Genomic DNA, 23,587 nt, shown 5'->3' on the forward strand with positions numbered 1-23,587 from the left:
ACCTGGGACAGATGTCAGCTGTGACCACAATTTATTGGTTATGAATTGTAGATTGAAACTGAAGAAACTGCAAAAAGGTATGAATTTAAGTAGCTGGGACCTGGATAAACTTACAGAACCAGAGGTTGTAGAGTGTTGCAGAGTGAGCATTAGGGAATAATGTACATGAACAGGAGAAAGGTATACAGTAGAAAAACAATGGATAGCTTTGAGAGATGAAATAATGAAGGCAGCAAGGATCAGGTTGGTAAAAAGACAAGGCTAGCAGAAATCCTTGGGTAATCTGAGAGAAATTGAATTTAATTTGTGAAAGGAGAAAATATAAAAATGCTGTAAATGAAACAAGTGAAAGGAATACAGCCGCCTAAAAAATGAGACTGACAGAAAGTTAAAAATGGCTAAGCAGGAATGGCTAGACGATAAATGTAAGGATTTAGAAGTGTATATCACTAGGGGAAAGATAGATACTGCCTACAAGAAAATTAGAGAAAAGAACCACCTGTATGAATATAAAAAAAGGCGCAGATGGAAAACCAGTCCCAAGCAAAGAAGGGAAAGCAGAAAGATGAAGGATTATATAGATGGTCTATACAAGGTAGATGTACTTCAGGCCAATATTATGGAAATGAAAGAGGATGTAGATGAAGATGAGATGGAAGATACAGTACTGCATGAAGAATTTGACAGAGCACTGAATGACCTAAGTTGAAACAAAGCCCGGGGAGTAGACAACTCAGTTGGAGAGCCAGCCATGACAAAACGCTTCCATTTGGTATGCAAGATGTATGAGACAGGTGAAATACCCTCAGACTTCCAAGAATATGATCACTCAAATTCCAAAGTCAGCAGGTGCTGACAGGCGAGAAAATTACCAAACTGTCAGTTTAATAAGTCACGGTTGCAAAATACTAACACAAATTCTTTACACAAGAATGGAAAAACTGTTAGAAGCTGACCTTGGGGAATAGCAGTTAAGAATCCAGAGGCAATACTGACCCTATAATTTCTCACAGAAGATAGGTTAAGGAAAGGCAAACCTACATTTATGTCATTTTTAGATGATTTTGAATGGAATACTCTCTTTCAAATTCTAAACGTGGCAGGGGTAAAATACAGGGAGCAAAAGGTTGTTTACAGTTTGTACAGAAACCAGGTAGCAGTTATAAGAGAAGAGGACCAAGAAAGGGAAGCAGTGGTTGAGAAGGGAGTGAGACAAGGTTGTAACCTATCCCTGATGTTATTCGATCTGTATATTGAGTAAGCTGTAGAGGATTCAAAAGAAAAATTTGGAGTAGGAATTAAAGTCTGTGGAGAAGAAGTAAAAACTTTGAGGTTTCCCGATGACATTATAATTCTGAGAGAGAGAGAGGAAAGGTCTTGGGAGAGCAGTTGAAAGGAATGGGCAATGTCTTGAGAGAAGATACAAGATGAACATCAACAAAATCAAAATGAGGATAAAGGAATGTAGTCAAATTAAATCAGGTGATGCTGAGGAATTAGATTAGGAAATCAGACTCTTTAAAGTAGTAGATAAGTGTTGCTATTTAGACAGCAAAATAACTGATGACGATCAAAGTAGAGTGGATACAAAAGGTGGATTGGCAGTGGCAAGAAAAGCATTTCTGTAAAAGAGAAATTTGTTAACATATAATATATATTTGTCAGGAAGTCATTTCTGAAAGCATTTGCATGGAATGTAGCCATGTATGGAAGTAAAACAGCGATGATAAACAGTTTATACAAGAAAAGAACAGAAGCTTTTGAAGTGTGATGCTACAAAAGAATGCTGAAGATTAGGTGAGTAGAGGATGTAAGTAATGAGGAGGTACTGAACAGAACTTGGCACAACCTGACAAGAAGAAGGGATTGGTTGGTAGGACACGTTTTGAGACATCTAGAGATCACCAATTTAGTACGGGTGGGGGGGAGGGGGGTCACAGAGGGAGACCAAGAGATGAATATAGTAAGCATATTCAGAAAGATGTACTTTGCAGTAGTTCCTCATAGATGAAGAGGCTTGCTCAGGATAGAGTAGCATGGAGAGCTGCATCAAACCAGTCTTCGGGCTGAAGACCACTACTACTACAAGGATCATATACTAAAACAGTAGCATCAGGCAAGAGTCCTTCATCAGATGTCATCAGATGTAGGAAGAAAAAAAACACACACACACACACACACACACACACACACACACACACACACACAGAGAGAGAGAGAGAGAGAGAGAGAGAGAGAGAGAGAGAGAGAGAGAGAGAGAGGCAGGCCGGCCATTGTCGTTTCTGGAAATGCAGCAAGAAGTGATTACAGCTGGGCTTGATATTGGGGTTACTGAAGAAATATGGGGCAGGGAAGGGGAGAGAAATAGCAGGGTGGGGTGGGGGATGGTGTAGTGCTGCCTGCGGGAGTATGCAGAGATGTGGTGAGGACAGAATGGGGAGCTGCTAGGTGTAGCATTGGGTGAGTTGTGCTTTGAGTGGAGGAGGGGAGAGAATGGAACAATTTTGGAGGTGACTTGAGGACAGAACGCTTGCTGTGAGGCTAGTGTGGAAGCAGGAAAGTTGGCGGTGGAGGGGGAGGGGGAGCAGTTATGGGAAGGAAAAATGAGTTTTAGGTAGAGTTCCCACCTGCACAATTCAGAAAAACATGTTGTTTGGAAGAATCCAGATGCCTCAGCCTGTGGATCAGTCGTTCAGTACTAGCATAGTGTGTTGCAGGGCCTGCTTGGTAACTGGGTGATCCAACTCTCTCTTGGCCACATGTTCATGTGCACAGCTAGCTTGTTAGTGCTCATGCCCATATAGAATTCTGCACTGTTTTTGCAGCTTAGTTGGTGGACTACATGTCTGCTTTCACATGTGGCTATGCCTTCAGTGGGGGTAGGAAGTGCCTGTGACAGGACTGGAGTAGATGGTACTGGGAGAATGCAGGGGACAGGTCTTGGGTCTGGGCCTATTGAAGGGATGTTAGCCATAGAGCTTGGGGTTGAGACTCTTACCGTATTTGGAGAATGACTTCTCATCTCAGCAGAGGAGACAGTTCTGAGTTTAGTTTAGTTATGTCATGTTCCGTAGATCATTTTCATGATTATTTTATCGATATGATGTGGAACAAGTCAGATTACAATATTTTTTTTCCAGTTTTGAAACAGAAACTCGTCCATGGAATAGAAGGAGTTGTCCAAACTTCATCTGCTACATGCCAGACATTTTGTTGTTGGTCAAATGATCAAAGATTTTTGTTGCTGAATAATGTACTCCTTTTTGAGCAACTGACAGCTTCAGTAACAGATAGTAAGGGTCATTTTTCCGTATAGTGTTGTACGTATGAACATCACTGTTCTTTGCGAATTGAGATGGATTATTTATAATGAATTTCATTAGCTCTGTACTCTGATGGTGCAGTTAAAATACCTAACTCCTAGAATAGGTGCCTACATGACTTCCTTGAGTGAACACCACTAATTATTCTCACTGCTGTCTTTAGTGCAATCAGTACCTTATGCCTGAGTGGTGAGTTGCCCCAGAAAACTATTCTATAGACATTATTGAGTGGAAATATGCAAAGTTTGTTAAGAGGCTGATCCGTGTATTACCAACACTAGCGATTATATGAAGAGTGAAAGAAGATGAACTTAATTGTTTGAGAAGCTCAGTAATCTTCAGCTCAGTAAGCTTCTTCCAGTTCAAGTTGTCATCAATCTGAACTCCCAAAAATTTGGAGAAATCTACCCTGTTAACTGAGCCCTGTTCATATGCTACATCAATTATCGGTATGACTAGTCGGTGTACGGAGCTGGTTATAGTGAGTTTTTTCAAAATTAAGGGAGAGTCAATTTTCTGAGAACCACTTAATTATTCTTTGAAAGACATCCTTAGCAATATCTTCAGCTGCTTTTTCTGGAATGGGATTTATTATAACGCTCGTGTCATCTGCAAAAAGTACTAATTCTGCTTGCTGAATGTTAAGTGAGAGGTCATTCACATGAATAAGGAACAGCAGAGGACCCAAAATTGAACCCTGTGGGACTCCATTTGCGATAACTCTCCATTCACTAGACTTTACCACCCTCCCAACATTATTTGTGCTGTTCAGCACAACTTTTTGCTTTCTGTTCGTTAAGTATGATTCAAACCACCTGTGTGTATGGCCTTCAGTTCCATAAAACCTGAGTTTTTCTAAGAGTGTAACATGATCCACACAGTCAAATCCCTTGGAAAGATCACAAAAAATACCAGCTGGCGATAATTTGTTATTTAGGGCTTGTACTATTTGATGGATAAATGTGTAGATAGCATTCTTAGTAGAGTAACCCTTCCAGAATCCGAACTGTGACATGCTGAGGAATTACTTTCACTACTATTGATTAGATTAGATTAGATTAGATTAGATTAGATTAGATTAATACTTGTTCCATAGATCATGTATACGACACTTCGTAATGATGTGGAATGTGTCAGGTTAATAAAAGATGTCTGTACAAGATATTACATTACACAAAATATTGCATGACACTAATGTTAAAAGTTTTTTCCCCCCTTAATTTATATCTAAAAACTCAGCCAATGAGTAGAAGGAGTTGTCATCTAGAAATTGTTTAAATTTATTTTTAAATGTTTGTTGCCTATCTGTCAGGCTTTTGATGCTGTTTGATAGGTGACCAAAGACTTTTGTGGCAGCATAATTTATCCCTTTCTGTGACAAAGTCAGATTTAACCCTGCATAGTGAAGATCATTCTTTCTCCTGGTGTTTCAGCTATGCACACTGCTATTACTTTTGAACTGGGTTGGATTATTAGCAACAACTTTCATAAGTGAATATATATACTGTGAGGATCCCTAGATCCTTAAATAGATGTCCGCAGGATGACCATGGGTGGGCTCCAGCAATTATTCTGATTACACGTTTTTGAGCAATGAATACTTTTCTACTCAATGATGAATTACCCCAGAATATGATGCCTTACGAAAGCAGTGAATGAAAGTAGGCATAGTAAGCTAATTTGCTGAGATTCTTATCACCAAAATTTGCAATAACCCTAATAGCATACGTAGCTGAACTCAGACGTTTCAGCAGACCATCAATGTCTTGCTTCCAGTTTAACCTCTCATCAGTGGACACACCTAAAAATTTTGAAAATTCTACCTTAGCTACAGACGTCTGTTCAAAGTCTATATTTATTACTGGAGTTGTGCCATTTACTGTACGGAACTGTATATACTGTGTTTTATCAAAATTTAAAGAGAGTCCGTTTGCTGAGAACCACTTAGTAATTTTGTGAAAAACATCATTTACAATTACATCACTTAGTTCTTGGTTTTTGGATGTTATTACTATACTTGTATCATCAGCAAAAAGAACTAACTTTGCATCTTCATCTATGTTGAATGGTAAGTCATTAATGTATATCAAGAACAGTAAAGGACCTAAGACCGAACCCTGTGGGACCCCGTACTTGCTAGCCCCCCCCCCCCCCCAGTTTGAGGAATCAGCTGTTGTTTTAACATTACATGAACCACTTATTTCAACTTTCTGCATTCTTCCAGTTAAGTATGAATTAAACCATTTGTGCACTGCCCCACTCAAACCATAATGATTTAGCTTGTCTAAAAGAATTCCATGATTTACACAATCAAAGGCCTCTGAGAGATCACAAAAAATACCACTAGGTGATGTCCGGTTATTCAGAGCATTTAATATTTGATCAGTGAAAGTGTATATAGCATTTTCTATTGAAAAGCCTTTCTGAAAAACAAACTGACATTTTGTTAGTACTTTATTTTTACAAATATGGGAGGCTACTCTTGAATACATTACTTTCTCAAAAAGTTTTGATAGAGCTGTCAGAAGAGAGATTGGGCAGTAGTTGTTGACATCCGACGTATCCCCCTTTTTATGCACTGCTTTTACAATGGCATATTTCAGTCTATCGGGGAAAACACCCTACTCCAAAGAGCTATTACATACGTGGCTGAGAATCCTACTTACCTGTGGGGAACAAGCTTTAAGTACCTTGCTGGAAATGCCATCAATTCCATAAGAACTTTTACTTTTCAGTGAGTTTATTATTTTACTGATTTCAGAAGGAGAAGTTGGTGGAATTACAGTTGTTTCAAACTGCACAGGTATGGCCTCTTCTATTAGCAGCCTTGCCTCTTCTAGTGAAGATCTAGAACCTATTTTCTCCACAACATTTAAAAAATGATTATTGAAAATATTTTCAATTTCTGATTGTTTGTTAGTACAATTGTCATTCAGTTTTATGGCACTAAAGTCTTCCTGTGCTCTTGGTTGTCCTGTTTCCCTTTCAATAATATTCCAAATTGCTTTAATTTTATTATCAGAGTTACTGATCTCTGACATGATACACATGCTTCTGGACTTTTTAATAACTTTTCTTAGTACCGCACAATAGTTTTTATAATATTGAACAATTTCGGGGTCAGTACTTCCTCTTGCTGTTTGGTGCAGTTGTCTTTTACGGTTGCAAGTTATTCTTATTCCTTTAGTTAGCCAAGGTTTTTTATATGTTTTCTTCGAATTATGTTTAACTATTTTCTTGGGAAAACAGTTTTCAAATATCCTTAAAAATGTATCGTGAAATAAGTTATATTTCACGTTTGTATCGGGTTCCTTATACACTTCATCCCAGTCTAGCTGCTGTAGGCTTTCCCTAAATTTTGCAATATTTATATTGTTAATTGAACGCACTGCTTTGAAAGTCTGATTTGATATACTGCATGGAGCTATGTCATGTACTGTAACTAGCTGTGCACCATGATCTGAAAGATCATTCTCAACAGGATAAGCATTTATGTCCTTAAACTTACCGTGGTCTATAAAAAAGTTATGTACTGCTGTTCTTTGTTATCCGAGTAGGAAAATCAATGACGGAGCTCAAATTGAAAGAACTGAGTAATACTACAAGGTCATTCTTCCTATTACACTCTTTCAGGGAATCAACATGGAAATCCCCACAAATGATAATTTGCTTCCCCCTGTCTGACAATAGCACAACAAAGCATCCAAATTTTCTAGAAATAGCTGGAAATTCCCTGAGGGGGACCTATACACTGTTACAATTATGGAAGTGCCATCATTTAGTTTAAGTTCAGTGGCACATGCTTCCATATGCTGCTCTACACAAAATTTTTTAGTTTCTAAATTTTTTCACTGTGGAAGCTTTTGACATATATGGCAACTCCTCCTCTCATCATATTATCTCTACTTACATGTGCAGCTAATTTGTACCCATTGATGCTAACCTTTTGCATATCAGTGACAATGTGATGCTCAGACAGGCATAGTACATCTATTACATTATCAGTTTCTATATCTTCTAAACAAAGCAGAAGCTCATCAATTTTATTCTTCAATCCCCCAATATTTTGATGAAATATACTAACATTATGTTTCACTTTACTTTTGTGAGTATCTTGAACTTTTTTAACATCTTTAGTACTTGCCTGGCTGAGTTTCCCACTGGACACTGATCTTACACTAAAAAAGAGTTTCCACCATGAGATGTAGTTCCTCCCCCCTTTAAATTTCCTGCTATCAGCCCAGCCAGTTTACCCTTCCCTTTCTTGTTGAGGTGTAGGCCATGTCTAGTATAGTCCCACCTACAGAGTGAATCAACAGGAACCACACCAATGTGCGACCCTGCACCATATCCAAGTAGCCGTTCCAACTCCAAATTAACTCTCCTGACAGAAGAGCTCAAATGAGGTCAGTCGTGGCACTCCAGAACCGACACAAACCCAACACTGGTATGACTCGATGTTGATGCAATCTTTGCCAGGTCACACTCTATGCTGTACCCTGGATCGCTGTCAATACTGTTGCCCAGCCCACCCACAATAACCACGGTATCTTCCTTAGTAAAGCCTCTACATAGTGAGCCTAAATCCTCTGTAACCTGCCCCAGTCCAGCACTAGATTTCAAAAAACTTGTGACCTGGAAATCTGATGCTAATTCATCCTGCAGAAGGTGGCCCACACCCCTAGCGAACTACCTAGCAACAAGACTTTGCAGACTTCCCTACATTCTTATTCAATTTGCTACTGAAAGCATGTTGGACCCTGTCTACATCTACTTCTGTGAGAGGCTCATCAGTTTCTGACTGAGGCAACAGGTCAAACCTATTTTGTACATTAATAACAAAGCTGCCAGAAGAATTTCTTGGCCTGTTCCTTATGCTTGTTGCCACTTCCCACCCCTGTTTACCCTTCTCCCCTCTTAACCTGCTCAGTTCTCACCTAGCCTCATCTAACTCAGCCTGAAGGGCAGCAATTTTCCCCTCCTGTTCCACAATCTTTCTATCTCTACTGCATAGCCTACAGAACCACTGATGAGTCTCGCTCATTTTCCCAATTCCCACGCCACTACAATCGCCCCAATGAAAAAAACTACTACATCCATCACACCAGACCCCTGAGCTAACGATTCTACGGCACGTCATGCACTTTACACTCATGGTACAAATCGATTTTAGTGACAGAAAGACAATTAAGTTACCGGAAAACAATGAAAATACGTGTACGAGAAATTAGGCCTACTTGTGACTATGTAAACAGTGGTTCAGAAGTTTTTTACTGGAAATTACTTAAGAGATGACGATACTCTACAGATATAAATATCAGTAAATGCGCTTAAAATTGCGGTATGAAGTTTAATCTGAAAGCTCGAAAGTTCAGCCTGGCCGCGATATGTAAACAAAACGAACTTTACAAGATTACTGTGAAAATACGCGAGTAAGACAAAAACCTTTAAAGGTATGCTTGAAGAGCACTATAATTAACGTAATAAATTAGTTTAAAGTGTTAAAAGCAATTTATTACTACTTAAATTACTTATCTTGTGCGAGAGCTGTGACTCAGACATCCGTATAGCAGGCGCAGGGCTACCAACTTTTTCAAATATTTTAGTAAATGAAGTCAGCAATGAGATTGGTCCATAATTATTTAAGTCACTCTTGTCCCCTTTCTTGTGAAGAGGTTTGACAATTGCGTATTTCAATCTGTCTGGAAAAATTCCCTGTGCCAGTGAAGCATTACATATATCACTAAGGACTCCACTTATTAAATTAGAACAACACTTCAAAATTCTGTTATAGACTCCATCAACACCATAAGAGCTCCTTTTTTCAGTATATTTATAGTTCCCTTAATTTCAAAGGGGATGTAGGTGCTATTTGTAAAGGCCTAAAGCCCTGGGGAATGACTTTTTAACATATTTCTTTCCTTCTTCAACTGAACCCTTTAATCCTATTTTTGCTGCTACATTCAGAAAGTGATTGTTAAAAATACTTGCAACTTGTGAATTATCACTCACAACAATATCATTTCCCTTTATTGCTATGGTATGCTGTGCACTGTCAGGCTGCCCTGTATCACGTTGACAATGTTCCATATAGTTTTAATCTTATTATCTGCTTTATTAACTTCTGTCAGAACACATAAGCTTCTTGACTTCTTAATGACTTTCCTTAAAATATTACAGTATCTTTTGTAGTAAGCAAGTAACATCGGATCCTGACTCATTCTGGCCTGTACGTATATTTCCCTCTTCCTCTTACATGTTTTCTTAATTCCCTTAGTAATCCATGGCTTAATTGACTTTTTAATGGCTTTTTTGGATAACATTTCAGGAAATCGATTCTCAAATATTGAGACAAATTTACGGTGGAATAAATTGAATTTGGCATCAGCATCATTTTCTGCATATACTTCACCCCATTCTATCTCTTCTAGGCTGCTCTTAAAACTCTGTATCCTGTTCACATCAATAAGCCTCCCTGCCTTGTATGAACCTGCCTCAAGCCTGTAAGGTGCTATTTGTGTTATTTCCATCACCTGTGCATCATGATCAGATAGCCCATTAACAACTGGGTGCACATTAATAATTTCTGCCTGAGCACTGTCTATGAAAATGTTATCGATAAGTGACCTACTATCCTGGTGCACACGAGTTGGAAAGTTTGCAACAGATACTAGATTGAAACAACCAAACAAAGATTATAGCACACTTTTCCTATCCATGTCTTTTAAAAAATCTACTTTAAAATCACCCAAAAACCACTAACTGCTTCCTTTTGTCTGACAGGTAGCTCAATAATGCCTCTATATTTTACATGAATAGCTGAAAGTTACCTTGAGGGGAGCTGTAGATTTTTACAATTACTATAGAAGTATATTGCAGTAGCAACTCACAAGCACATGATTCAAAGATCTGATCTGCACAAAAACTATTTGTTTCAATATTTTTGACTGTGTGTCCAGTTTTTATATAAGTAGCAACTCCTCCTTTTTCCATGTTGACTCTACAGTAATAAGATGCTAATCTGTAATCCCTTAAATTTAACTTCTCCATCCCTGTGGTTACATGGTGTTCAGCGAGACACAAAACAACATACAGAATTTACCCCATTTTCTAGGCATACAAGAAGCTCGTCTATCTTATTTTTCAATCCTCTAATGTTCTGATGAAACACACAAATTTTATTTCTTTGGATACTGCTACAGACATAATGGCACTGTTCTATTTTAATCTCTTTCAATGCTCTCTGTCTGCAACCTGACTCTAACCTAAAAAATATGTCCCTCTGACTCCAGTAATCACAGGTATTTTGTCTTGTGTGCATATGGCCCCCTCACATTTTCTGAAAGATCAACCAATCTATCCTTCCCCCTCCTATTCAGGTGCAGACCATGACTAGTGTAACCCCACCTCCCAATTGCATCAACAGGCACATCACTGATATGAGATTTAGTTTCTGCCAACAGTAACAACCACCCTCCCCCCCCCCCCCCCCCCCCCTCCCAGCTCTATGCTAACATGGTTGACAGCCGATTAACCCAGGGCTGGTCATGGTGCTGCAAAACATCCACAAACCCCACACGAGTGTGAGCTGTTGCTGCTCCTATTACATCCAGGTCACACCTATACTATAGTCCGAATTGGTAGCCAGGCTGTTTCCTGCTCCTCCTGCTATAAGAACATGGTCCTCACCATCATAATCTTTGCACAAGGCCCCTAGGTTTTCTGTAACCTGGCTAAGCTTAGCACTAGGTTTCACAGTGCTTGTGACCTGGTACTCGACTCCTAGCCTATCCAGTAGCAGCTGGCCTACACCTCTCCCATGACTGCTGCCTAACAGCAGAACTCTTTTCTTTCTGCTTGACTTTACTCCTGACCTTGGATTACAATTGTTACTAAGAGTCTGCTGCACCCTACTTTGCTCAAAAACTGTTTGAGGCTCTTCTACTTCAAGTAACAAATCAAACTGATTGCTCACTGGAATTTGAAAAGTGATTTCTGGGGGTTTTCTCCTTCTGACTACAACTTGTTACCTGTTCTCAGCTCCCATTCTCTCTTTCCCCCTTCAACCTGTCTAATTTGAAGTATGCCATTTCTAGTTCAGCCTGAAGGGCACAAATATTTTTTCCCTGTTCCACGATTTTCTTGTCACAGCTACATGATCTAAAACTCCATTGGCGAGCCTCATCCGGCACTATAACAGCTTCCCCGCTACAATCACCCCAGTGAAACACCAACCCACAATTCTGACATTTCACTCCCGTGCTCACTAATCTACGACAGTATCCACATTTGTCACACATGATGGCAGATTAAACAATTCTTCTACACCAATTAATAATTAGTAGAATGTAACTTAGCTTCTGGTGAGATGAGCAGAGAACTTATGGACGTCAGGCGAATGTAGCAGCAGGCAAATGTAGACAGCGCGAAGTTAATTGCTGGCTTAGGTTTTAATGGTGGAAATCACAAAACAAGTAAGTAACTGAAGAGACTCGATATTTTCTAACGACAAATTTGAACAGACACTATCACTGAATTATTTATAAATACTCTAATGGAAACAGAAACACCACTTGATGAATTTACTGCACAATATGGAAAATTAACTGTACGGAAGTATAGAAACACAGAAACACAAACCGAATGCAAACTATACATGCACGATACTCTTCTCAAATAAAGGTACACAGACATTACCCGGAAATTATTGAACACTTACTGCGGTCGATTACGAAAACAAACGCACGCCAATGGCTTGCACTTTAGAACAGTTAGCTTTTCACGAAAAATGCGCAAGTAAAAGCGAAACCTTCAATTTATAGATCACCATAGATACTAATTTACTTATTTAATCTACAATATTGCCTTAATATCCCCCCCCCCCCCATGAGTAAACACCTATATTTACGAGTGCACTGAGTATACACACGCCTGCTCCAAAGAGCTTAGAGCCTGTACCAAGTATGAGTATGGAATGTATGGCAGCTGTTGAAATGAAGGTAGTATTATGTCATTGTTTGATTTGATGTGGATAGGTATTGAGGGAGCATCTGTAAGGTGGCGGTTAATCTTGAGGAAGATGGTGATGAGGACCATGTGAAGTGAATGAGGAAAAAGGTGTTGTTAGGGCATGGTCACCCTCAGTCAAGATCATGAAGATGTCACCAGTTACTCTGAAGCAGGTGAGGGATTTGGTATGCCAGTGGCTAGGAAGGTTTCCTCTAGATAAACCATGAATAGACTAGCTTAGGATGATTTCATGCAGATTCCCTTGGCTTTAATGCAGATTTGTTTTGCAGATGATGTATTCAAAGAAGTAATTATGTGTGAGGATATAGTTGACAGTGATTAGGAATGAGGTTATAGGTTTAGCGTCAGTCAGGTGTTGGGATAGTGTTCAGTGGGGACAAGGTCGTGCACAATTGGGATGTTAGTGTAAAGGGAAGTGGCATCCACAGTGGCAAACAGGGTGGTGGGTGGTAACGAAACAACTACTGTGGAGAGAGTGTAGAGGAAATGGCTGCTGTATTTCTGTATGGGAAGGTAGGTTACTGGTAATAGGCTGCAGGTGGTGTTCCATAAGGACAGAGATTCTCACTCTGGGAGTGCAGTATCCAGCCACAATGGGGCTTCCTGGGTGGTTGGGTGTATATTTTTTAGCAAACATGGGGAAGGTACGAATGCGGGGGTGGGGGCGGGGCAGTAGAAGGAGATAAACCCTCAGGAGAGACTCTATAGTGGACCTAGGTATTTGAGAAGGCACTGAAGATCTCTTTGGGTTTCTGGAATGGGGTCACTGTGAAGAACTGGTTGGTCGGTGTGTCCGACAGCTGCTGTAGACCATCAGCCATGTAGTCTCTGTGGTTTATAACCCTTTGTTGGCAGGTAGGATTACAGGTTCAGGATCAGTTTTTAGGAGGGGACTGAGATTATTTCTGTGGATGTGAGGTTAGTTCCCATGCTGAGGCATTTGAGGAATAATGTTGATGCAAGATTTGAGAATAGGAAGTTCTGAAAAGTTATCAAGGGATGATTCATGGTTGGGGTTGTTTTGGGGAAGAAGACCAGACAGCGAAGTCATCGGTCTCGGTGATTCAGGAAAGGAGAGCTTTATCACAGGTGGATGAGCAGTAAATTGAGTAATGCCAGGTATCAGTCTAGGTTTTAGGTCGAGCCTGATTGCCACTTGGTGGGAAAAAGTTTTTCCATTGTAGTGACCAGGAAAAGGAGAGAATTGCAGCATGACTAAATTTGGGAGTGAGGCAAAAAGTGAGGCCTGTGGTGAGGACTTACACTTCGGTGGGGCGGAGGCTTTGGGAGGACAGGTTGACATCTGTGTTGCATGTCTGTTTATACTCTGGGTTCTGGATAGTGATGTGAAAGAGTTTCTTTGGGTGTAGATGATGTAGTTAATCCGAAATGCAAGGTTTGGCACTCATGAGGTGACATGGAGGTGGTTTGATGGAGGCTCTTGCAGTAGTGGTGCATAGAGGCAGTCTAGAGTGAGTGTGTGTGTGTGTGTGTGTGTATGTGTGAGAGGCGAATTGATTGGATAGTTCCTTGAGACTGCACTGCTGATGCTGCTGTAGCTCCTGGGAGGCCAAGGGTTTCAATTGAGATGGAAGAATTTGTGATTGCAGAGCAGGAGGATTTTACAAATGGAACAGAGGTAGTGCAAGAAGACTTCAGCCAAGTTTATAAAGTTTTACAGGACTCAGTTGGTGAGGGCTGTGGACTGCTGGTGGTCCGAGTCTCATTACAGTTTTGTCTTTATTGATTTTTTGATTCACTTTGAATATCTACGCCATCCATACATAGTATAAAAACAGATGTATGTATACGTCACCATTATGAAAAGGATAGATTGCTACTCACCATACAACAGAGACAGTCACAGATAGGCACAACAGAAAGACTACTATACTAAACAGGTAAGCTTTTGTCCAGAAGGCCTTCCTGTGAAATAGATAAAATATGCAAAACACACACACCCAACCACACACACATACATACACACACACACACACACACACACACACACACACACACACACACGTGTGTGCACACATGCAAGCAGAAACAGCTCACATTCTCATGACCACTGTGTCTGGATGCCAAGGCTTATTTGTTTAGTAGTCTTTTTGTTGTGTCCATCTGTGAGTTGTTGTCTCCACTGTATGTTGAGTAGTAGCCTATCCTTTCCATAATATTGTCATTATTCCATCCTGGGTCTTCCACTGACTCATGTATTTATGTATGTATCTTCCACATCTCTCAAACCACTAGACAGATTGCAATCAAAGTTGATACACACCTCCTTTACTGTCAGGTAACAATCACATTGGGTGTAAGAACCACCTGTCGATCATAGTTCAGGAGGTATGACATCATAAACAATGAGATGCATAAAAACTGCCAAGTCACGCATGCACGACATTTAAATTTATTATTGCTAGTACCACACAGAGTTCAATCCCCCTGCGGGTCCGGGGTAAGAATAGGCCCGAGGTATTCCTGCCTGTCGTACAAGGCGACTAAAACGAGTTTCAACCGTTTTGGCCTTCCATGTGATGGTCCCCCTTGGGGTTTGACCTCCATTTTTCTAAATTTCTACAGAAGTACGAGCCTTTTGGGGAAGGACACCTTACGTGGTGTACCACTGGTCCTAAGTGCACTCAGACCTTGGCACTCAGCATTGCACCGGCGTTGTAACCATACCCACTATTACTCAAATTGGGCCTAAACGCCTTTTGGGTTGTCCAAGTTACGCCCATAGTGCGTCTCCATCTGCACCAGCGATCATGATGGACTTTCCATGGCGCCAGAAATCCAGCACGGTAGCCAGCCCGTTGTGGTGGGGTCGTCATGTACCCTCTAGGTTGTAGCCCCCTGACAACACAGGGATCGTACTGCCGATACCTGAGCTGCACCCTCCCCACGTTGGCCAAGGAGTAGATGCCCGTCTCCTTGGGGCATCAGGACTCCCGGCAATGGTCATCCTGCCAGGTGGCCCTTGCTGCGGCTGGGTGGCGCCCGTGGGGAGAGCCCCTGGTCGGAGTGGGTGGTATCGGGGCGGACGTTTCGCAGATGAAACGTCACCACGTATTGGGTCGCTCTGCGGCCGAGTCTTTCAAAAGAAAAGGTACCGTTTCTAGTTCTGGTTCTCCTGCCCCTTCCCCCTTGGCCACTCCATGGGAGGAGGGACAGGCCCGCCGGCTTGGAGCGAAGTACTTCCCCCGCTATTTGGTCTGTTCTCGAACCGATGGGGGGACATTCGCCACCTCCAAGCCCATGTTCTTTGTTCAGCACATTGAGGACATCTTCGGGGAAATCGAGGCTCTCAGCAAGATGCGTTCAGGGTCCGTTCTTATCAAGACCACCTCCGCCACACAGTCGGCGGCGCTCCAGGCGTGCGACCGCCTAGGGGACATCCCAGTCTCCATTGTCCCACATCTGGCACTCAATAGGACGCAGGGGGTTATTTTTCATCGTGACCTCCTGCTACAATCTGATGAGGAGCTCAGAGCCAACCTGGAGCGCCGAGGCGTGCATTTCGTCCGGCGAGTCCAGCGCGGCCCCAAAGACCGTCGCATCGACACCGGGGCCTTTATCCTCGCCTTCGAGGGGGACGTTCTCCCGGAGAAGGTAAAGGTAATGTGCTACCGGTGTGACGTGTGACCCTACGTTCCGCCTCCTATGCACTGTTTTAGGTGTTTGCGCTTTGGGCACATGTCGTCACGGTGTGAGGCTGAGCCCCTCTGTGGCGATTGTGGACGTCCTCTTCGTGAGGAACATACATGCACCCCACCACCTCGGTGCGTTAATTGTCCTGGTGTCCACTCGCCTAGATCCTCAGACTGCCCCGCATATCAGAAGGAGAAGAAGATACAAGAAATCAAAACTTTGGATCGGCTGTCTTATTCTGAGGCCAGGAAGAAGTACGACCGCCTCCATCCCGTGCCATTGACCACTTCGTTTGCCTCAGTTGTGTCCACTCCTTCTGCGGTATCCTCACCCCTCTCCTGTCCCCCCTCCACCTCCTCCGCCCATCAGGGGGCTCTGCCTCCACCTCCCAAATCCCTCCCTTCCAAATCCTCCTCCCCCGTGGCCCCCACCCCCTCTGCCCCAGGGGCCACCCTTCCTCCTCCTTCTCCCCACACGCCACCTGAGAAGCGATCCTCTTCTCAGGCGTCCATCGGGGAAACGTTCCGGACCCCGGCTTCCGAGGTCCGGCGTTCCAAAACGGACCCCGCGCGTGAGGACCTTCTTCGGGTCCAGCCCACCATCCCTGTGCCTCCTCGGCCTTCCAAGAAGGCCTCCAAGAAGAAGTCTCTATCCCCCTCTCCACCCTGGCGCGTTTCGACTGACGCTCCATCCGTGAGTCGCTGCTCCCGGCCGTCCTCAGTTTCGCCGGGACGCTCTGCTGCCAGGCGCTTAGCTGGCCTTTCGTCGGCAAATGATGCTGCCCCTCCTACACAACCAGGGACAGCGGCCGCAGCTGGCGACCAGTCGATGGAACCGGATCCGCCTCCCGTCGGTTGTAGCGTTGTTCCCTCGCAACCTGGCCCTCCGCGGCCGTCGAGGTGACCAGCTCTTCCCCCATCTCGTTCCCCCTACTTTTTGACTAGCGATGGCGTTGTTTCATTGGAACATAAGAGGTATTCGATCTCATCGGGAGGAATTACAACTGCTCCTCCGCCTGCACTGTCCGCTCGTCCTTGGACTCCAGGAAACCAAGTTGCGCCCGACTGACCGTATTGCCTTTACCCACTATACCTCGGAGCGGTATGACCTCACCCCTGTGGACGGTGTCCCAGCTCATGGTGGGGTCATGTTGCTCATTCGGGACGACGTCTATTACCATCCCATCCCATTGACCACCCCACTCCAAGCAGTAGCTGTCCGCATTACTCTTTCTGCTTTTACTTTTTCAGTTTGTACCATCTACACTCCACCGTCGTCTGCTGTTAGTCGGGCTGACATGATGCACCTGATCGTTCAGCTTCCCCCGCCGTTTTTATTGTTTGGCGACTTCAATGCCCATCATCCCCTTTGGGGCTCTCCTGCATCCTGTCCAAGAGGCTCACTCTTGGCAGATGTCTTCAACCATCTCAATCTTGTCTGCCTCAATACCGGCGCCCCGACTTTCCTCTCGGACTCCACTCATACCTACTCCCACTTGGACCTCTCGATATATTCTACCACTCTTGCCCGTCGGTTCGAGTGGTATGTCCTTTCTGACACCTATTCGAGCGACCACTTCCCCTGTGTCGTTCGTCTCCTGCACCACACCCCATCCCCACGTCCTTCGAGCTGGAACATACTGAAAGCTGACTGGGGACTTTACTCATCCCTGGCGACCTTTCCGGACCACGATTTTCCCAGTTGTGACAGTCAGGTCGAATACCTCACGGCTGTTATCATCAATGCTGCCGAACGTTCCATTCCTCGTACTACTTCTTCACGTCGCGTTTCCGTCCCCTGGTGGAACGAGGCTTGTAGGGACGCTATCCGTGCTCGACAACGTGCTTTACGCACCTTTCGCCGCCATCCTACGTTGGCGAATTGTATTGAATACAAACGACTCCGAGCGCAATGCCGTAGAGTCATCAAAGACAGCAAAAAAGCTTGTTGGGCCTCTTTCACCGGCTCCTTTATCAGTTTTACTCCCTCCTCCGTCGTTTGGGGTAGCCTGCGCCGGCTGTCGGGCATTAAGGCCCACTCCTCGGTACCTGGCCTGACCTCAGGTAATGCGGTCCTTGTTGATCCGGTGGCTGTCTCCAACGCCTTTGGCCGCTTTTTCGAGGTGGTTTCAAGCTCCGCCCATTACCATCCTGCCTTCCTTCCCAGGAAAGAGGCAGAAGAGGCTCGGCGACCTTCCTTCCACTCGCTGAATCTGGAAACCTATAATGCCCCCTATACTATGCGGGAACTCGAACGTGCGCTTGCACTGTCCCGGTCTTCTGCTCCGGGGCCGGATGCCATTCACGTTCAGATGCTGGCACACCTTTCTCCGGCGGGCAAAAGCTTCTTTCTCCGTACCTACAATCGCGTCTGGACCGAAGGTCAAGTCCCCATGCGTTGGCGTGACGCCGTTGTTGTTCCTATACCCAAACCCGGGAAGGATAGACACCTTCCTTCTAGTTACCGCCCCATTTCTCTTACAAGCTGTGTCTGTAAGGTGATGGAGCGCATGGTTAATGCTCGGTTAGTCTGGATTCTTGAATCTCGACGGCTACTTACTAATGTCCAATGCGGCTTTCGTCGCCGCCGCTCCGCTGTTGACCACCTCGTGACCTTGTCGACATTCATCATGAACAACTTTTTGCGAAGGCGCCAAACGGTAGCCGTGTTCTTCGACTTGGAGAAGGCTTATGACACCTGTTGGAGAGGGGGTATCCTCCGCACTATGCACAGGTGGGGCCTACGCGGTCGCCTGCCCCTTTTTATTGATTCCTTTTTAACGGATCGAAAGTTTAGGCTACGTGTGGGCTCCGTATTGTCCGACGTCTTCCTCCAGGAGAACGGAGTGCCTCAGGGCTCCGTCTTGAGCGTAGCCCTTTTTGCCATCGCGATCAATCCAATTATGGATTGCATTCCACCTAATGTCTCAGGCTCTCTCTTTGTCGATGACTTCGCAATCTACTGCAGTGCCCAGAGAACATGCCTCCTGGAGCGCTGCCTTCAGCGTTGTCTAGACAGCCTCTACTCATGGAGCGTGGCAAATGGCTTCCGGTTCTCTGAAGAAAAGATGGTTTGTATCAACTTTTGGCGATATAAAGCGTTCCTTCCGCCATCCTTACATCTCGGTCCCGTTGTTCTCCCATTCGTGGACACAACTAAGTTTCTAGGGCTCACGTTGGACAGGAAACTGTGTTGGTCTCCACATATCTCTTATTTGGCGGCCCGTTGTACACGTTCCCTTAATGTCCTCAGAGTTCTTAGCAGTTCATCTTGGGGAGCGGATTGCACTGTCCTGCTTCGCTTGTATCGGTCCATAGTCCGATCGAAGCTGGATTATGGGAGCTTCGTCTACTCGTCCGCTCGGCCGTCCCTCTTACGCCGGCTCAACTCCATCCACCATCGGGGGATACGTCTTGCGACCGGAGCCTTCTACACTAGTCCTGTCGAGAGTCTTTATGCTGAAGCTGCCGAGTTACCGTTGACCTACCGGCGCGACGTACTGCTGTGTCGGTATGCCTGCCGGCTGTCGTCTATGCCCGACCACCCCTCTTACAAGTCCTTCTTCGCCGATTCTCTCGACCGTCAGTACGGGCTGTATGTGTCTGCCCTGCTGCCCCCCGGAGTCCGCTTCCATCGCCTGCTTCGACAATTGGATTTTGCCCTCCCTACCACCTTCCGAGAGGGTGAGAGCCCGACACCACCTTGGCTCCAGGCTCCGGTTCATATTTATCTCGACCTCAGCTCACTCCCGAAGGATGGTACCCCGGCTGAAATGTATTGCTCACGGTTTGCCGAACTTCGTGCTCAACTTGCCGGTCACACCTTTATTTACACCGATGGCTCCAAAACTGACGATGGTGTCGGCTGTGCCTTTGTCGTCGGGGCCGCCACATTTAAATACCGGCTCCTCGACCAATGTTCCAGCTTTACGGCCGAGCTTTTTGCTCTCCATCAGGCCGTTCAGTATGCCCGCCGCCACCACCATTCATCATATGTACTCTGCTCTGACTCACTCAGTGCTCTTCAGAGCCTTGGAGCTCCCTATCCGGTCCATCCCTTGATTCAACGGATACAGCAGTCCCTCCATTCTTTCGCTGATAACGGTGGTTCTGTCAGCTTTCTGTGGGTTCCCGGACATGTGGGAGTGCCTGGGAATGAGGCTGCGGATGCTGCAGCCAAGGCTGCAGTCCTCCTGCCTCGGCCAGCCTCCCATTGTGTCCCGTCATCCGACGTTCGTGGGGATGTATGTAAGAGGCTTGTGTCGTTGTGGTGGGATGCTTGGTCATCCCTCCAAGGAAACAAGCTCCGGGCAGTAAAACCGCTACCAACTGCTTGGACAACATCCTCCCGACCATCTCGGCGCGAGGAGGTCCTTCTGACCAGGTTGCGGATTGGGCATTGCCGGTTTAGCCACCGCTACCTGCTCTCCGGTAACCCAGCCCCGCAGTGCCCTTGTGGTCAGGCATTAACAGTGCGCCATGTTTTATTGTCGTGTCCCCGTTTTAGTCAATTTCGTGTTGTCCAGTCCCTGCCATCTACTTTACCGGATGTTTTAGCTGATGACGCTCGAGCAGCTGCTCGTATTCTGCGTTTTGTAACTTTAACTGGCTTGTCCAAAGACATTTAATCTTTTTACTTATTTTGTCTGCATCTTTGTCGGGTCCTTCTGGTGTCCCCTCCATCCCCTTGAGTTTTACCAGATTCCATGTGCTCTAACAACAGTGACTGGGCGCTAATGACCTCAGCAGTTGAGCGCCCTTAAACCCAACCAAAAAAAAAAAAAAAAAAAAAAAAAACACACAGAGTTCATGAGATAAGGTGTCACAAACACTGATGGTGTATGTGTGGAAAATGCCACATCATGCATGAAGTTTTAATAGATTTATACTTTACTACTAAGACTCTCCTACAGTTGAGTCAACTTAATCAAACCCTGACACCTAGCAGTGCTTGTGAAAGCTTTCAGCTGCGAAGCACAAATTGCTGTAGGTGAAAACAATAGCCGTCTATAGAGCTATGACCAGGCATTCCCTTTGTGACACTTATAAAATCACATAGTGGACACACAAAGTAGCTGCACCCCTTTCACTTCAGGAGGCTGAACTTCCCAGTGAGACTTGGATTTGCCATGACAATTAACAAAACACGGGGGCAATCTGTTAAGTACTGCAGAATGGATTTTACATCTCCATGTTCCTCTCATACACTACTTTGTCACTTGCTCAAGGGTGGACACACCCAAGAATTTATTCTTCATAGTTCCTGGACATGTCAGTAGAAATATTGTTTACAACAAAGTTCTGAATTAAACAAACATTACAGAGAATTCATATTTTGCATACTATGTTTCTTAATTTGAGTACTGTACTTTTGCATTTGTTTATTGTTCATATTTCTTTGTAAGACTGCTTCATAATTTCAAAGGTATTTTCACAAATACATAGAAACGAAACTTTTTTTATATTGCTCTACAAACACAGTTCATTCTTTGTATCCATTTTTAGTACAAAATAGGCAAAATGAAAAATTAAAATCTGGGCAGAGCTGGTTTTGTCAGACAGTTTAAACATAAAATTATCAAAACATATATAATTATCATATTTTATGAAAAATACACAAGTTGAAGGGAAACATGATAATAGAACACCTCTGTATGGAGGAAGTTAACTGTTCTTGTTATCTGGGTATTTTTGCAAACTTTACAGTACTTGCTTTATTGTTAGTTGATGAGTTGACAAAGGTCGCCTTTACTTCTCAACTTTATGAAGAGTTATGGTGCGGTGACTGATGGGAGCCGCAGTGTGATGTACAATTAGAAATAAGATGATATGCATTTTTCATAAAAAGTTATAAGTATGATAGATATTAATTATAATATATTTGATGACTTTAAATTTAAATGACATAGGTATTTGAATTGATCAAAAAATAATAAAAATTGTAACGAGGCTCAAACCAGCAGTCAAGACAATCACCAGTCTTAAGTGCTACTGATTGAGACACATAGCCCATCAAAAAATTGACTTGACTTTAGTGGATTAGGGTTGCTTAGAAAACTTAAAAATAGGTGTTCTTGAGAAGTTTTGAGAGTTACATTGAACTGCTTTGGAGATTAATATTTGAGTCGTGAACTTCATGTACCATGAATATAAAAAATTATGAAAGTATAATTGTCATTTGGTCTCCTTGCTAGTGTTTCCACATGTGTATAGTTTTTTTGCCTCTCATACTTTGTATTCTAATAAAGTGAGAAAGAAAATTTAGTAAATCAGTTAAGAGGCCATCTCATTTACAGTGTATTAACTGTAATCCCATTAATCTTTTGCATAAGTTAAAGAAAAATTCTGTTCTCATGTAAATGACAAACAATTTTTGGTAACTGGTTACAAAATTACACTAAAGCTGTAGCAATTTTTCTGCTTCCATTACAGATTTCATCTTTGGTCAAGCTCAGGCTTCTGATTATGGTAAACAGTAACATTGACTGTCCAAAATATAAATGTGCTGTTGGTTTGGAGTTCATAAAAATAATTGCTAGGTAAGTACTGTTGATTGTTAGAAAAAGATTGCTTGTGTTATAACATATTTTATAGTATTTTTGCTGATTTGGTCCTCTTAGAAAACTGAGCTGAAGCTATATGAAATTTTAAGTTGTGTGCGTGTAACTGTTAATGTATTTGAGTGTTGCTGGGCATAATACATTTGTAATTTATATGTGTGTAATGTCCTTTAAGTTGGGCCCAAATACTCTAATAAATTATCCCCTCTGATTTAATCATGACATCAGATTTTGTTGCCTACTTGCTTGCTCCTATCCTGCCTACCAACATGTGGATGCATGTTTTAAATTAGAAGTCTTTGTTTATGAATCTCATTTTTGTCTTTTTTCTGTTAAATCCTCAATTTCATGGTGCCTCTTGTAGTAAAACTACAATGGATGTGTACCTAGGCATTTCTTTTTTCAAGCCTGGTAACATTTTTCTTTGTGTCTGAATTTCATCTAAAGTGTTTTATTGTCATGAATTGATGTCTGTTCTGTGCATCTCCTAGTTTAATTACTTTTACATCTTTGTTTCAGAACAGTCAATTTTGATATTGTAAAATACTTGTTTCCATCAAATTGAAGTGACAGAAGAGAGATATTTAGATATTATTATAAAAGCCAGTTTATGTTTCAAACATTCATACTGTATTTGTAAAAGATATTGCATTTCTTCCACATCAAGAAAGAATTACATGAATCATATATTTTTGTAAGCTGCGTAACTAGACTCAATTGAAAGATAATGCTTTTTTTCTCCTACATTTTTATTTATTACTTATATTGTACAGAATAAGAAATAAAATGATATAAACTATTTAAAATGGTGTACTTTAAAAATAAATATTTTACTATTGATCTCACTGTACCTTATTATCTATAATCTTATACTCTGCTCACCCATTTTTCTTCCATGGCCTATTCTCCTTCGCCCATTGGACCTCTGTCTGGAGATTTTCCTCTGGGTACCAATTACAAAACATTTACCCATCAATGATAAAGATCTACCCACAAACTATTTCCAGATTGTACATGGTAC

The 23,587-nt window shown here is 43.0% G+C and overlaps 1 protein-coding gene across 1 annotated transcript in view; it reads left to right on the plus strand.

The window, feature by feature from the left end:
- LOC126092507 (origin recognition complex subunit 5) overlaps positions 1-23,316 on the plus strand; it is a 153,162-nt gene extending 129,846 nt beyond the window's left edge. Inside the window, exons 9-10 of the mRNA XM_049908135.1 lie at positions 22,439-22,545; positions 23,086-23,316. Coding sequence (XP_049764092.1) covers positions 22,439-22,545; positions 23,086-23,131 — 153 coding nt within the window. The 3' untranslated portion in view covers positions 23,132-23,316. The remainder of the gene's footprint in view (positions 1-22,438; positions 22,546-23,085) is intronic.
- Positions 23,317-23,587: the final 271 nt, after the last annotated feature.

The sequence above is a fragment of the Schistocerca cancellata genome, chromosome 7 (assembly GCF_023864275.1).
Source record: "Schistocerca cancellata isolate TAMUIC-IGC-003103 chromosome 7, iqSchCanc2.1, whole genome shotgun sequence".
NCBI classification, from domain to species: Eukaryota; Metazoa; Arthropoda; class Insecta; order Orthoptera; family Acrididae; genus Schistocerca; species Schistocerca cancellata.